Raw genomic sequence first — 14897 nt, forward strand, 5'->3', positions numbered from 1 at the left:
GCTGAAGGTGCCCAACGGGGGGAGGGGGCGCTGAGCCGACCAATCAGAGGAAGGGAACCCCCCCCCCCGGGGTGGGAGGCTGAGGGAGGCCTCGGCGCCCTGGTCTGGGAGGCCGAGCCATGGCCCCCGGGTGAGGGCCGGGTGGGTAGATTGGGCAGCTGAAGCGCCCTGCAAATGCTCGTGGTAACTCATACTCTGATCCAGGTTACATTGAGATTTTTAGTTATCCCAAATTCTAGCAATAATAATCAATCTCCAGTAAGGTGGTGACTTCATAGCCTGAGCCGCCTTCTATGCCTCCTGCAGGGAGGGGCCGTTGTAGTGGGTTTTTTAATTTATATATTTTATATATATATATATATATATGGTTAGATATATAATTAGATGTCATTTATAGATTAGATATTTATGTATATCTAATTATATATATATAAGTATATAAATATCTAATCTATAAATGACATCTAATTATACGTAAATGTCTATTTAGCTATATTAGATATAATTTATATGTATTAGATATTTATACATCTAATTATATGTACATTTAGATTTTATATATAATTAGGTAATTTATATAATGTATATTAGATTAGATTAGATTACTCTGTGTAGGGGAGGGGAGGGGGCTCACATAAATAAACGTGGGACTCACAACCGTACCAAAAATGATTGTTGAAAGCCCCCTTGTAATTGGGAAGATAAAATTATTTTTAAACTGAGGCTTTGGCGGGGCGCTCGTAAGCGCGCGGCCGCCCGGCTCTGGGGGGCGGCGAACGTACGCATGCGTAATTCACGCGGCCGGCGCGAGCGCCAATCACGGCCCGCCCCGCGGTGCGGGCCGGACGCTTGGACAGCGGCCGCGCCTGCGCCGGGGCGGAACAGCGGGCAAGGCGCCCGGCGGCAGAGCGCGGCTGCTCCGGCCTGCAGGGGGCGCCGGCGGGCTCCAGCGAGATCACGTGGCCACGGCCCGGGGGCTTCCTCGGGCGGAAGCGCGGCCTCGGCGCCGCGGGCGGGCCGGGGGCGGGCCTCGTGGAGGCGGGGCCCCGCGCCGCTCCCGCGCCCTCATTGGCCGGGGCCGTGACGTCACGCCCAGGCGGGGCGGGCCCCGCCCCGGCCGCCCGCGGAGCTCGGCTGGGGCCGGCCGGCGTGGCGGCGGCGGCGGTGGCTCTGCGGCGGCCGTTGGGGAGCGGTTGGCTTCCGAGCCTCCGGGCGCCGCGGCCGCGATGTCTGTGCCATCTCCCGCCGCCGCCGGGCCCGAGGCCGAGCCGGGGGAGCCGCCCGGGCCGGGCTGCGTGCTGGGGCTGGACGTGGGCAGCAGCGTGATCCGCTGCCACGTCTATGACCGGGCCTTTCGGATCCGCGGCTCCAGCCGCCAGAAGGTGACCGGGGCCCCGCGGGCGGGCGGAGCGGGCGGAGCGGGCGGAGCGGGCGGGCGCCCTTCCCCGCGGGGACGCCGGGGCGGGTGGGTCCGGGAGCCAGCCCGACGTGCCCAGCCCGGGCGCGGGCGCCGGCTGCAGGGCCCCGCTCTGCCCGCTCAGGACGGGGCACGGGCCGGGTCTCGCTCACCCCAGCTTCGCCCGGCTTCTCTCCACGTTGCTTTCAGATGTTTTTCAATTGACAGTTTATTTTTCCAGTGACGTGTCATGAGAGTTTTTCAACATTCATCCACATGCATGTGCGTGTTTATAAGTGAAATAAGTTCCTTCCACCCGCTGCCCTCAGTGGCAGATAGTCAGGTGAATTTTGTAGGTGCACATTTGTATTTAAGGTGTTTACGGTTTAGGATTAAGGAAAAAGGAAGAAAGCCATGAGAAAAACGTAAAAAGTGCCCATTCAGATTTTTGTTTTGTTTCCCTTCCTCTGCATGTGGGCAGGTCCCCCAGAGGAGCTGCACCCATCAAAGTCAGTCCACTCTGTTATCTTTTCAGATTTTGATCCCGTTTCTGTTCTATTACCATTTTTAAAGCATTGCCGTCCCTTTTCATTGCCCCTTTCATTCTCAAGCAGACACCTCTGATCCGATGGTTTTTTGGCATTATAATGTGAATTCCTTGAGCACCAGTTTCCACAGCTTGACAGCCTTGTGTCTTTTGGGGGCCCGTAAAGAGTCTCCTTGAATATTTAACTTGTAGCTTTCCAGCTTTTCTGACAGTCTTTGCTTTGTATAATTGAGTGGAGTAAGTAAACAACTATTTTAGAAATAGCTTGCCATGTGTTTACTGTTATTACTAAGACTGCTTTGGTGTTTTTTTAAATATTTCATTATTTCTTGATGCAATTAAATACTTTTAAGAATTTAAATAGATGCTTGTTTATTTCTTTTCATGTGACAAAAAGCCGCGGTACCAATTTCTAAGTTAAATTAGACTTCTGAGCCTTGACCTGCCTCCCTAGAGGCATATATGTTTAATTTAGATCTCCTTGTTCATAGAGATCACTTGGATTTTAAAGACTCAACCAAATGTCCATCATAGTTGTTCATTATCATAACTTTTTCCATTATGAATATTTTGTAGTACAAGATTTGTTTGTTTTTAACAAGGTGATGGGGTTAAGTGACCTGCCCAAGGCAATTAAGTGACTGAGGTTGGATTTGAATTCAAGTCTTCCTGACTCCAGGGCCAGTGTTCTATCCACTGTGCCGCATAGCTGCCCCCTGCAGTACAAGTTTTATTGATTCCTTTGCAAAAAAATGTTTTTTTTTAACTACTCAAGTGTCTCAGCTAAATTTAGCTTCAGAATTAGTTTATAGTAAATATTATCTTGGTAATAAGTGCCATAGTATTGAAAGGGTGTTTACTGCTTCTAATATTAAGTAGTTGAGTAACTGTTTAAGTAATGGGGAAGGAAAAAAGCAATTTATTTAACAAGACCAAATAAAGTTGATTCATGGATTAGTCATTGAAAATTACCTTGTAATGATTACATTTCGGTATAAATTCTCCTGAATTAGTTAACTGAGCAGTTTGGTCATTGGAGTCCTCTGCTCCCCCCCCCCTTCCTTATGGAAGAACAAGTTGGCCATTGAATGTTAAGGTTCCATTTCCAGTTTGATCCCTGTAAGAGGGGAGAGGAAAGGACAATTAAGTTGTAAACAGAGTTATACGTTCTGGGCCTCTCCCCCAGCCCAAGGGCTGCGCATTTTATTGTTCATATTAGATGAGAATGGAGCCAACCCGGTGGCCACATTTGGGAAAGCAACTCAAAACCAATGGCCCCTTGACCAAAGTGTTCTATCCTTTTTTTCCTCTTGGTGCTTTTCCATCTCTTATGTTGATGTTATGTGGCCCTCAGGAACTGCCTTTGAGTAGTTCTCTCAGGGGCCAGGTAAATGAAACATTGCCTTCAACATTTCTTTGAGTTTACTCCATGCCTTTAACTTTACGAGAAGATCTAGGAGCCCGAACTGGCACTTCAGCTTGCTTGGTGAGCTGGTAGATACTTAAACTTCAAATCTGAAAGGAAACCTCAGTACCTTTTAACTACTTTGTATCAATCAGTCAGCAAATCTTTCTTATTAAAAGTGCCTAGGCTGGGGAGAGGAATACAAGCACAAAGTGTCCTGATTCAAAAGGAGCTTGTGTGCTAATGGGGAAGACAATAAGGACTACCAAAAATACATACAGCACCCAAAACAAGCTCAATAAATACATACAAAAACATACACAGTGATTCAGTACAAGGAAGGGCACAAGCCATTGGGGAAATCTGTAAAGGGTTCTTGCAGGAGATGGTACCTGTGCTTCTTCTTAAAAGAAAACCCCTGAGGTCAGGTAAAGAAGGATTCTGGAGTCTGGTCTGGAGAAGGGAAAAGAGACTAGTGAGTGAGGAATGGAGAAAGGACTGGTTTGGTTAGATGAACTAGCATGAAACTGGAATGGGAGACTGGCCCCATACGGTATAAGGCACCCAGGGATAAACAGATGAGGACCATGGCATCAGGGAAGTGATGCCATGACATTCAAGTAAATTGGATTTAAGTGGGAGTGGGGAAAGCTATGCAAAGTCACCAGCTTTACTGTCTTCCAAAGCCATCTGAATTCAGTGACCAGATATGAATCAGGATGACTGGACATAACCCCAAATGCTGTGGAAGACCTTAACCTTTTTAAACCAAGTTCTTTAACATCTCTCCATGTGACTGAGGCAGCACCCATTCAATGATTAAGGCTAGAAATAATAGAAATCTGCTGGAGGTAGTTGAGTAGAGGAGTCACATGATAAAAAACAGACTTAAAGAAAAGAATTTTGGCAACCATGGAATGGTGTTTTGTAATAGCAAGAGACGAGGCAGAGAAACCAAACAGAAGGCTGTTGGCATCAATTGAGGGAAGAGTTAAGATGAAGACTGGGACTAAGATGAGTTCAGAGAAGGGATCATATTGAAAATTGTTAAGATAGAAGTGGCAAGATCTAGCAACTGATTGATTGTATTGGATGAAGGGGAGAGAACAGAGTTAAGAATAAGCCTGAGATTTTGAAAGCAAGAAGCATGATAAATTACTTTCAGAAGAAATATAGACGTTTGGAAGAATGGAGCATGGAGGAGTAAAGGCGACTAGTTTAGTTTTAGATATACTGAGTTTGATGTTTCCAGTAGATTGAGTTTGTTGAAATACCCACAAGACATTTGGGGATTTTGGAATGAAAGTCAGGGAGACTTTGGGGATAGACATGTTGATCTGAGAGTCACCTGTATAGAGATGATGGTTAAACTCATGAGAGCTGAGGAGCTTATCAAAAGAGAAGAGAAGGCCCAGGATGGAACCTCAGGTGAGAAGATCTGATATGGATTATAAGCCAGCAAAGGTGACTGAGGTTTGGTTAGACAAGAAGAGGATCAGGAGAGAATGATGCCATGGAATACCACAGAGGAATTAGGACTGAGAAAAGGACCATCAGCCTGGATAGCTAAGAGGTTTTTGGTGACCTTGGAGTGAACAATTTTAGGTGAATGATTTGAGGGAAGTCCAGATTGAAAGAATTTGAAGAGGGAAGGATCTTTAGATCACTTTTTCAAGGAGTTTGGCTAAGAAAGGGAAGAGAGATTTAGGATGTTAGTGAAGAGGTGGTAGAATCTACTGTAGATTTTTTTTTTTTACTGTGGATTTTTTAAAGAATAGCAGATACATGGGCATATTTGAAATCTTCTGGAGAAGCAGGAAGGGGGGAAAGGGGATGGGATTGAATATTCATCTATTTTCCCCCTCTTGATTAGAGTACTTCTCCTGTTAATTATTTCTGATTTAGCCTCTATATAACTTGTTTGTATTTTTTCTCCCCCCCCCCCAAGATTGTGAGCTCCTGGAGGGCAAAGACTTTTGTTTTCTTTTGTATCCCCAACACTTAGCACTTGCCTAGCACATAGTAAGAATTTTAATAAATGTCGATTGATTAATTGATTGATATATATATAGAAGTTTTGGCCCTGGCAAGGAAAAGAACCAACTCATTAACACAGACTGGAGGATAGATGGGAGAGTAAGAGATGATGTCAAGGGATTTTGAAATGAAGAGAATTGGAAAGAAAATGACCCCCCCCCCCCCCCCAATGTCTAGTGACCTCAATTTTTCCAGTACAGTAAGAGGCAAAGGGAATAGGTGGTTAGGGTCTGGAATGCTCATCTTTCTAAGTTCAAAATCCAGTCTTGGATACTCACTAGCTGTGTGACCCTGGGCAAGTCATGTCACCCCTTTTTGCTTCAGTTTCCTTATCTGTAAAATGTTGAAGAAGGAAATGGCAAACCACTCCAGTATCTTTGTCAAGAAAACCCAAAATGGGATCATGAAGAGTAGGATGTGACTGAATCTGCTATTTTTATGCTAATTGGACCACACATTTCCCTGAAGCCTTTGGGTAAGGAAGGATTTGTTTTTTCCTAACTTTTTGATGGGAAAGGGCATACCTACCTATTTGGTGTTCAATAAATATCAACTTTCTCAGCTAAACTTCCAAGCATTCCAACATGACTACAGAAAGCACAACTACGATGGGCTGGTCATGTTGTTAGATTGCCAAATGTAGGCTTGCCAAAAAAAACTATTTTAGGGAGAACTCAAGGGGTGGGGGGGGTGGAGAAGAATTGATAGTGAGACACCCTGAAGGTCTCCTTGAAGAACTTTAGAATTGATTGTACAGCATGGGAGACATGGGGCACAGGACCACCCAGCATGGTGTGCCCTCATCATGAGGGTGCTGCACTCTGAGGAAGGCAGAATGGGATCAGCTCAAAGGAAATATGAAGTCTGTCTGTAGGTTTAGAGTAAGCACCCCAGATGTTCACATGACTACTTGTGCCTGACCTGTGGTAGAGCATTCCAAGCTTATACTGGGCTCATAAGTCACAGTCAGACACACTGTAATTTGTCTCAAACATAGTGATGTCATTTTGGTTTTCTTCGATAACAAAGGACAAGAACTAAATATCAACCAATTGAATAACAACTTTTCAGAAAGTATATTATGAGCTCAAAGTTTATTTAAATAGTTAATAGATCAAAGCTGAAACATGATGTTTTATCTTCTCAAGTGAAAATCATTGCTGTTCTAGGCAGAACATTATAGGAAAGATTGAGAAACCGGATAAGGTGATAAAGAGACCCAAGTTAATTTTTATGAGAATTGGTTGAAGAAGTTAGGCTATTTATCATTGAGGGCAGAGAAGGGGGAAGGGAAAGGCGGTCCTTGGAAGAGGCTTATTTGATTGCAAGAGTGGAAAATGAAATTGGGTGACATTGGCCTTGCAAGTAAAGTTATATACAAGTTATAAGGTATGTTATTACAGAATTTATTATCACTGAAGCAGAACCAGGAAAGGACACTGATATGAAGTAGACTTCTCTACCTTTTCTTGAGGACCATTATCCTTGTTCCTTGTTTGATGGTTTATGTCACAGCTCCCATTCCATCTTCCATGGTCCTTTGGTGTCCCTCAGAAGTAAAGGCTGGGCCATGGGACTGCACCCCCATTTCCTTCCCCAACTGTCTTTGCCCTAGGTGAAAAAAATTTATTACAACTTTAATGTAGAGGGGATCCTTTTTTCAGTTGCAGATAGTATTGATTGGCCTCAGAGGGAACTCCCAGCTCTGGAACTGTGGGCTTCTTTTTTGTGAACCTTACTGGGGTATTCCTCTAATCGATCAGTTCCACTTGGCACTGGATTGCCTCCAGGATCGAGGACAAGTTCCCATTCATCATTTAAAGCTCTTTACAGCATGACCCAGTCCACCTTTCCATATTTATTACACATAACACTTTTACATAATCTGCAGTCCTATCCCACTGGCCTCCTTCCTGCTCCATCATCTGCCTCTGGCCATTACTATTGGCTATTTGTAGAGTTCTGGATGTAGTCTCTCCTCTCTTACTTCTATTAAAAATCCTACCATTTGGGGTGGCTAGGTGGCACAGTGGATAAAGCACCGGCCCTGGAGTCAGGAGTACCTGGGTTCAAATCCAGTCTCAGACACTTAATAATTACCTAGCTGTGTGGCCTTGGGCAAGCCACTTAACCCCATTTGCCTTGCAAAAACCTAAAAAACAAAAAAACAAAACCCTACCATTGCCTCAAGATTTTCCTCAGTCAATTCCTACTACAGTCAATCAGCAAGCATTCTGACTGCCAGGCCAGGAGCTATTGCCCTACCATTTATTTTCATTGTGTGTTTACCTGGACAGATGGCGACAAGAACAGATCTTGTCTTAGGCGCTCTCTCATAAAACTCATAAGCTAAGGACTCTAACTAAATTTTCGAGAGACAGAACCCACAGCAGACCCAATGAGGCAGTGCTCCTACTCAAGGTAACCTGGAAAAGAGCAGAAAGGCTCTGCTCCCCGGGGTTGGAGGGGCGGCCCGCCAGAGGGGTGGACCGCCACAGCAGCGGGGGAGTTTCCTGAGCTACACCCCAGGAAGCACCAGGCACAAATTGGGGGAACAGCTGGGGATCTCTGCCAAAGCGAGCACTTGAAGCCCAGCCCTCAGGGCACACAGCCAGCAGCTTGGCCAGGGCAGTCTAGATCCAGGAAACAGAAGTAGGAGCCCCGGTAAGCAGGAGCCCCCAGGGCATGAGCCCATTGAACCTAGGGAGGGGAGTGAAGAGAGACTGCAGAGCTCTGTCCTCTGCCCCTGGAACAGGACTCTGGGGCTCTGACCACATTCAGATCCTGATCCCAGTCTAGGCCCCCCCATAGAACAGCAGGGCTGCCCCCACATCAGCCCCATGGCAGAGGGGGGCGCTTATGGTCATTCACAGACCAGGAGGGAGGACAGAGCCTCACACACTGAGACCCTTGTGGGAATGTCCCAATGAGCAAGCAGAGAACAAAGAGGAACACCATTGAGAAATATTTTGCATATGAGCCCAAGAAGGATCAAAATACTCAGTCTAAAGTTGAGGAAGCATAAGCTCCTGCATCTAAAGACTCCAAGAAAAACAGAAATTGGGCTCAGGCTATGACAGAGCTCAAAAAAGACTTTGAAAATCAAATGAGGGAGTTAGAAGAAAAACTGGGGAAAGAAAGGAGAGAGGTGCGGGAAAAACATGAAAATAAAGTCAGCAGCCTAATCAAGGAAATCCAAAAAAAAATGCTGAAGAAAATAGCATGCTAAAAACCAGCTTAGGTCAAATGGATAAAACAGTTCAAAAAAGTTATTGAAGAGATGAATGCCTTAAAAAGCAAAATTGGCCAGATAGAAAAAGAGATAAGAAAACTCTCAGACAAAGAATAAAATTCAGGGAGATTGATGAATTTACCAGAAATCAGGAATCAATGCTTCAAAACCAAAAAAAAAAAAAAAAAAAAAAGAAAAATTAGAAGACAATGTGAAATACCTCATTGAAAAAACAACTGATATGGAAAACAGACTTAGGAAAGATAATTTAAAAATTATTGGAATACCTGAAAGTCATGATTAGGAGAAGAGCCTTGACATCATTTTCAAAGAATTACTACAGGAAAATTGCCCTGATATCCTAGAAGCAGAGGGCAAAATAGAAATGGAGAGAATCCACCGATTCCCCCCGAGAAAGAGATCCCAAAAAACCAACCCCCAGGAATATTATAGCCAAATTCCAGAACTCCAAAGTCAAAGAGAAAATATTACAAGCAGCCAGAAGGACACAGTTCAAATACCATGGAGCTGCAGTCAGGATCACTCAGGACTTAGCAGCAGCTACATTGGAAGCTCGTAGGGCTTGGAATATAATATACCAGAAGGCAAAAGAGCTTAGAATGCAGCCAAGAATGAACTACCCAGCAAGGCTGAATGTCTTCTTCCAGGGAAAAAGATGGACTTTCAATGAACCAGGGTAATTTCAAATGTTCCTTTTGGAATGGCCAGAGCTGAACAGAAGGTTTGATCTTCAGATACAGGACTCAGGTGAAGCATGGAGATTGGAGGAGAGGGGGGAAATATGAGGGACTTAATGAGGATGAACTGCATGCATTCCTGCATAGAAAAATGACACTGAAAATACTCATATGAACCTTCTCAGTTAATAGAGCAGGTCAAGGGAGCTTTTATAATTGAAGCACAGGAGAAAGCTGAATTCGAAGATAAAATATGGTGTAAAAATGGAGTCAATAGAAAAAAGGGAAATGGAATGGGAGAAAGAAAAAGGAGAGGGGGAATAGTCCAAGATATTTCACATAAGAAGTTTTTTTTTTTATTACAATGAACTATTGCAATGATATGGAAGTGGGGAGGCAAGGGGGAATGAGGGAACCTTTGCTCTCATCAGAGATGGCTAGGAGAGGAAACAGCATATATTCTCAATGCAGTATAGACATCTGGAGTAAGAAGGAGAGAGGGCGGGGGACGGGGGAAGGGGGGGATGTGAGTGATGGAAGAGAGGATGGACTATGGGGGGAGAGTGGTCAAATATAGCACATTTTCTTTTTTACTTCTTGCAAGGGGCTGAGATTGTATGGCCTGTCTGGAACCATAGAGCTGGGTGGATGCTGGGCCTAAGGGGTGGTAGGGGGGCTCGGGGCCTCTTCGCCCCAGGACCAGGGGTCTGTCTGCTGCGCCACTCAGCAACCCTATAGCAGAGACAGAGTGAAAGGAGAGAAAAAATATAGTACATGGTAGTGGAGAAATAAGAAAGGGAGTTGCGATCAGCAATGGCAATGGTGGAAAAATATGTAAGTAACTTTTGTGATGGACTTATCATAAAGAATGTGATTTGGGGGCAGCCAGGTGGCACAGTGGATAAAGCACCAGCCCTGGAGTCAGGAGGACCTGGATTCAAATCCAGTCTCAGACACTTAATAATTACCTAGCTGTGTGGCCTTGGGCAAGCCACTTAACCCCATTTGCCTTGCTTAAAAAAAAAAAAGAACGTGATCCACCCAGGACAGAGTTGTTGGTGTTGGAACAAAGACTGAAGCACATTTATTATCATTATTATTATTATTATTATTATTATTATTATTATTATTATTATTATTTGGGGGATGCAGGGCAAATGGGGCTGGGTGGCCTGCCTGGGGCCACATTGCAGGGTGATCATTGGGTGTCTGAAGCCGGATTTGGACCTGGGTGCTCCTGGCTCAAGGGCCAATGCTCCGTTTGCCACCTAGCCACCCCTACTATTATTACTATTTTATTTATTTTATTTTGGGTCTTTTTTCCTTTTTTTTTGTTTTTTGGTTTTTGTTTTGTTTTGTTTTTGCAGGGCAGTGGGGTTCAGGTGGCTTGCATGTCACAAGGCTGGGTGTATGGGGCCAGATATGGGCTCCGGTGCTTGTGGCTCCAGGGCTGGTACTCCGTCCATTGCGCCACCTGGCCATACCTACAATTATTACTATTATTTTTTTTAATTTTAATTTTTTTCTCTCCCCTTTACTTTATTGCTCAAGCAAGTCTATATGGGGGGAGGGGGTATTTCATTTACTCTTAAACAAGGATATTTTATTAATGTAAAAAAATTACTTATACAAAATGAGAATAAGTATTAAATAAAAAAAAGAATTCAAGTGTCTTTTAACCCCAGTGCCAGGCCAAGAGGAGGTGTTTACCAAATTCTTGTCTGTTTATTGTTAGTACAGAGTTTTGGGTTTTTTTTGGCAGCCAGGTGAATTTAGTATTCTACTGAAATTTAAAATTTGTAGTTGCCAATTTTATGGCCAGAATGCTTAACTCTAATAGCACATTTGGAATTAGTGTGTTGGGTGGGAACTTAAAATAACATTGTGCTAGGCTTTCCTAAAATAATGGTCAATCCTCTTTTTTAGACAATAAAAAAATGTATCACCTTCCTTTTCCCCACATGAAGAAATAGCAACATTCATTTCTTGGTTAAAATAAGTATACAGATGTTAAGTTCAATCATATTTATATTAAACCCCTTTTACGTAATGCTAAAGCCATCAACTCTTGAGGCAGTGACTTGTTCCAAGTAATGAAGTTGAAGTAGCCTTGTTCTCCTTGTGATTTGCCTCAGTTGGTATTTTTCTGTTTCTATTTGACTTTATAAACATTTCCAATTATTTAGTAATAGAGCTAAACTTGTTGCTAGTAGTGGTACAGATAATTGATGGGATATGCATTTCATGGCCACAGCAAACATCTCATTTGATGGGTTTTTGTATAAGCAGAGTACATTTCCACTGTTGCATTGAGGAAAAGGCATTGTAGCATCTGGCCTTAGAATCACACATGCAGTAAAATGTGACCATTTTTGTTTCTTTCACCCACCTCTGAACTAATTATCTACATTCAATGGACCAAGTTATGTTGGTACCTCTTGGATAAAAGTTATTATTAAGAGTTTGTATTTTAATTACTCATCTTAGTGAAGTTTTAGACTTTAAAGGAAAATATAAATAAAATAACTTAAAGGAAAATATCATTTGAAAATGTAATTATTTGACTTTTCTATCTCAAACCATGGATCAGTAGAGAATGTTCTCTTGGTTGGACACCTTGGGCAAATGATCTATCCCCATAAACCCTCTTTTGGGGTGACATCAAAACTGCCATCTTTGGATGATCTTAAGACTAGGATTTCAAATGCATTCTGTTTAGTCACTGATCAGTAGCTAATGAAAGTTATAAAATTAGGAAATCTCATGTAGAAAACTTAATGGTGGTTATGTTGAATTTTGATAAATATTCCAATTTAAATCATTAACATTTCAAACTTTGCTGTAAGTTGGTAGTGTTTATACTTCTGAAGTTATTAAATTTTAAAACTGCATTAAGATTTTGGAGATACCCTATGTATGTAGAGCACCTTGAATATTAAGAGGCCTAAGATACATGTCTAGCCTTTAAGGACCCGATAATCTAGCATTAGAAATAAAATATATACACACAAAATGACACAAAACAAGTATAAAGTAAGTGAATGAGGCAAAACATAATAGGAACTCAAAAGAGGTCAAAGTTTCATGACTCGTCATATGAGGGAAGGGTTCATAGAAATGGTTGTGGGTTAGACCTTGAAGGAGAAGTTGGAATGTGACTGATGCTAATGAGGTAATTAGATCAAAGCAGGAACAGCATAAATGGAGAGGATCTAATGAGATTGGCCCATAAAATCATTCTGAAAAATTGCTATATAAATGTGAGGTTGTTTTTTTTTAAAGTAGACTTCTTTTATTGAAGACTGAAGTACTTGTAGGGAAGTAATGAACTTCAGGTTTGGAAATCTAATAGGGATGTAATTATGGGGAGCCCTGAATACCAGGCTAAGGAGTTTGACTTTATTTGGTAGATAATGGGGAGATAGTAAAATGATTTTTAAATAGTTTGAATTTGTTAGATTAATATGGCTAGGATATGTAGGACTCATTGAAAGGGGAAGGGAGTTGAAGTAGAGAGACCAGTTTTAAATCTCTTAGAGTTGTCATGGAATTCTGTTGTAAAGTTCAGATAGAAATAATGTATGATAGAAAATAACCAGGTTAAGGGAAATCTTCCAAACCTTTTAAAATACCTATATTCTTTATTGTTCCTGTTCATTTAAGCAGCCAGTCAAAATATCTCCATTGTCTGTCTTGTTTAGGACTTTATTTCTAAAAAGTTCATTTTGGGCCTGAAGTGCATTTCTTCCTTTGAGTTCATTCAAGAGATCAAAACTATTTTCATAATAATACTAAGATATTATTTACCTTTTCAAACAATCTGTCTTTTTTTAACTATATATCTCTTAGAGATTTTCTTTATATACTCCAACCCAAGCAACATATTTGCAAAAGACTGAATATTGAAGCACATATGAGAATATAGCTGTTTTTTTATTAAGCCCAATATTAAAGATATTAAACAGTACCACTTCTCTCAACTAGTTTTTTTGGGGGGAAGACATGGTTATTTTTCACAAAATGTTAACTAACATGTTATGAGTTTATTGTTATTTTCCAGTGAATTGCTAAATATCTTAGCTTGTATCAGTTTTAATTTTTTTTACTTTTAATTTTTAAAAATTTTATTTAAGGCAGTGGGATTAAGTTACTTGCCCAAGGCCACACAGCTAGGTAATTATTATATGTCTGAGGCCGGATTTGAACCCAGGTACTCCTGACTCCAGGGCCTGTGCTCTATCCACTGCGCCACCTAGCCACCCCCGACTTTATTAATTTTTAAATGTTTAAAAAGCCTTGAACCCAGAAAGTTTTAGAAGGACTGGTCTAGAGATTGAAAAATAAGTTAGTGCTAAGAATACAGATATTGCTAGCATTTATGCAGTTAAAGCTGTGGAGTTAATGAGACTTTGAGAATAGAAGAGGCCTGAGACATAATTTTTGAGAATGTTCTTCTTGAGTATTTTGGAAGTTGAGCCTCCAAATAAAGTAGGAGTGGTTGTATATTTTGCAGAACAAGGACAGTGGGGTGCCCCAGAAGCCATGGCTGGAGACAAGTTAATAGTGTTAGGTACTTGGCAAAGAATTGGAAATCAAGTAAATATCCTTCAGTTGGGGAATGGCTTGGCAAACTGTGGTAGATATATGTCATGTTGTTGTATTAGAAACCAGGAGGGATGGGACTTGAGGGAAGCCTGGAGGGATTTGCATGAACTGATGCTGAGTGAGATGAGCAGAACTAGAAGAACACTGTACCCCCTAACAGCAACATGGGGGCGATGATCAACCTTGATGGACTTGCTCCTTCCATCAGTGCAACAATCAGGGACGATTTGGGGCTGTCTGAAATGGAGAATACCATCTGTATCCAGAGAAAGAGCCATGGAGTTTGAACAAAGTACAAGGACTATTCCCTTTAATTTGGAAAAAAAAATCTGATATCTTATTGTCTGATCTTGCTATCTCTTATACTTTATGTTTCTTCCTTAAGGATATGATTTCTCTCTCATCACATTCTATTTGGATCAATGTACAACATGGAAACAGTATAAAGACTGGCAAATTGCCTTCTGTGGGGGGGGAAGTAAAATGGGAGAAAAATTGTAAAACTCAAAATAAAATCTTTAATTAAAAATTAAAAAAATATAGTGTTAGGTACTACAGAGAGATCAAGTGGAATAATGATTTAAACCAGCCCAATGTATTCAACAATTAGGAGAACATTGGTGATCTTTGAGAGAGCAGTTTAGTAGGGTGGGGAAGGAGCAAATTTCAAGGGGTTAGAGTGAATGGATAGTGAGGAGGTAACTTTTTTCAAGAAGTTGGACAGGGATAGGCAGGAAAGAATAGAATAGAAATGTATTTATTTTAATAATTGGTAGGTACCATTTGTAGGCATGTGATAGAAAGTAGTGGTGAGTATAGATTGCCCAAGGAAATCATTTCCTTTTACATGTATCTTCAGAATTCTGGAGGTGGGAGAGAGAGAGAGAGACAGACAGACAGACAGACAGACAGACAGACTCAAAATATAGGTGAGAAACTTGGCCTTCATAAGTAGCTACACTTGTTTTTGTGATGGA

General features: G+C 42.0%; 1 protein-coding gene across 2 annotated transcripts in view; it reads left to right on the plus strand.

The window, feature by feature from the left end:
- The first annotated feature begins 1149 nt into the window (after positions 1 to 1149).
- Positions 1150 to 14897, plus strand: part of GK5 (glycerol kinase 5) — a 70940-nt gene continuing 57192 nt past the window's right edge. The window contains exon 1 of one of the 2 annotated variants that reach the window (XM_074191161.1): positions 1150 to 1382. In XM_074191161.1, coding sequence (XP_074047262.1) covers positions 1227 to 1382 — 156 coding nt within the window. In that variant the 5' untranslated portion in view covers positions 1150 to 1226. The remainder of the gene's footprint in view (positions 1383 to 14897) is intronic. The other variant, XM_074191163.1, reaches the window with a different exon arrangement.

Source organism: Macrotis lagotis, chromosome 6 (genome assembly GCF_037893015.1).
Source record: "Macrotis lagotis isolate mMagLag1 chromosome 6, bilby.v1.9.chrom.fasta, whole genome shotgun sequence".
NCBI lineage: Eukaryota > Metazoa > Chordata > Mammalia > Peramelemorphia > Peramelidae > Macrotis > Macrotis lagotis.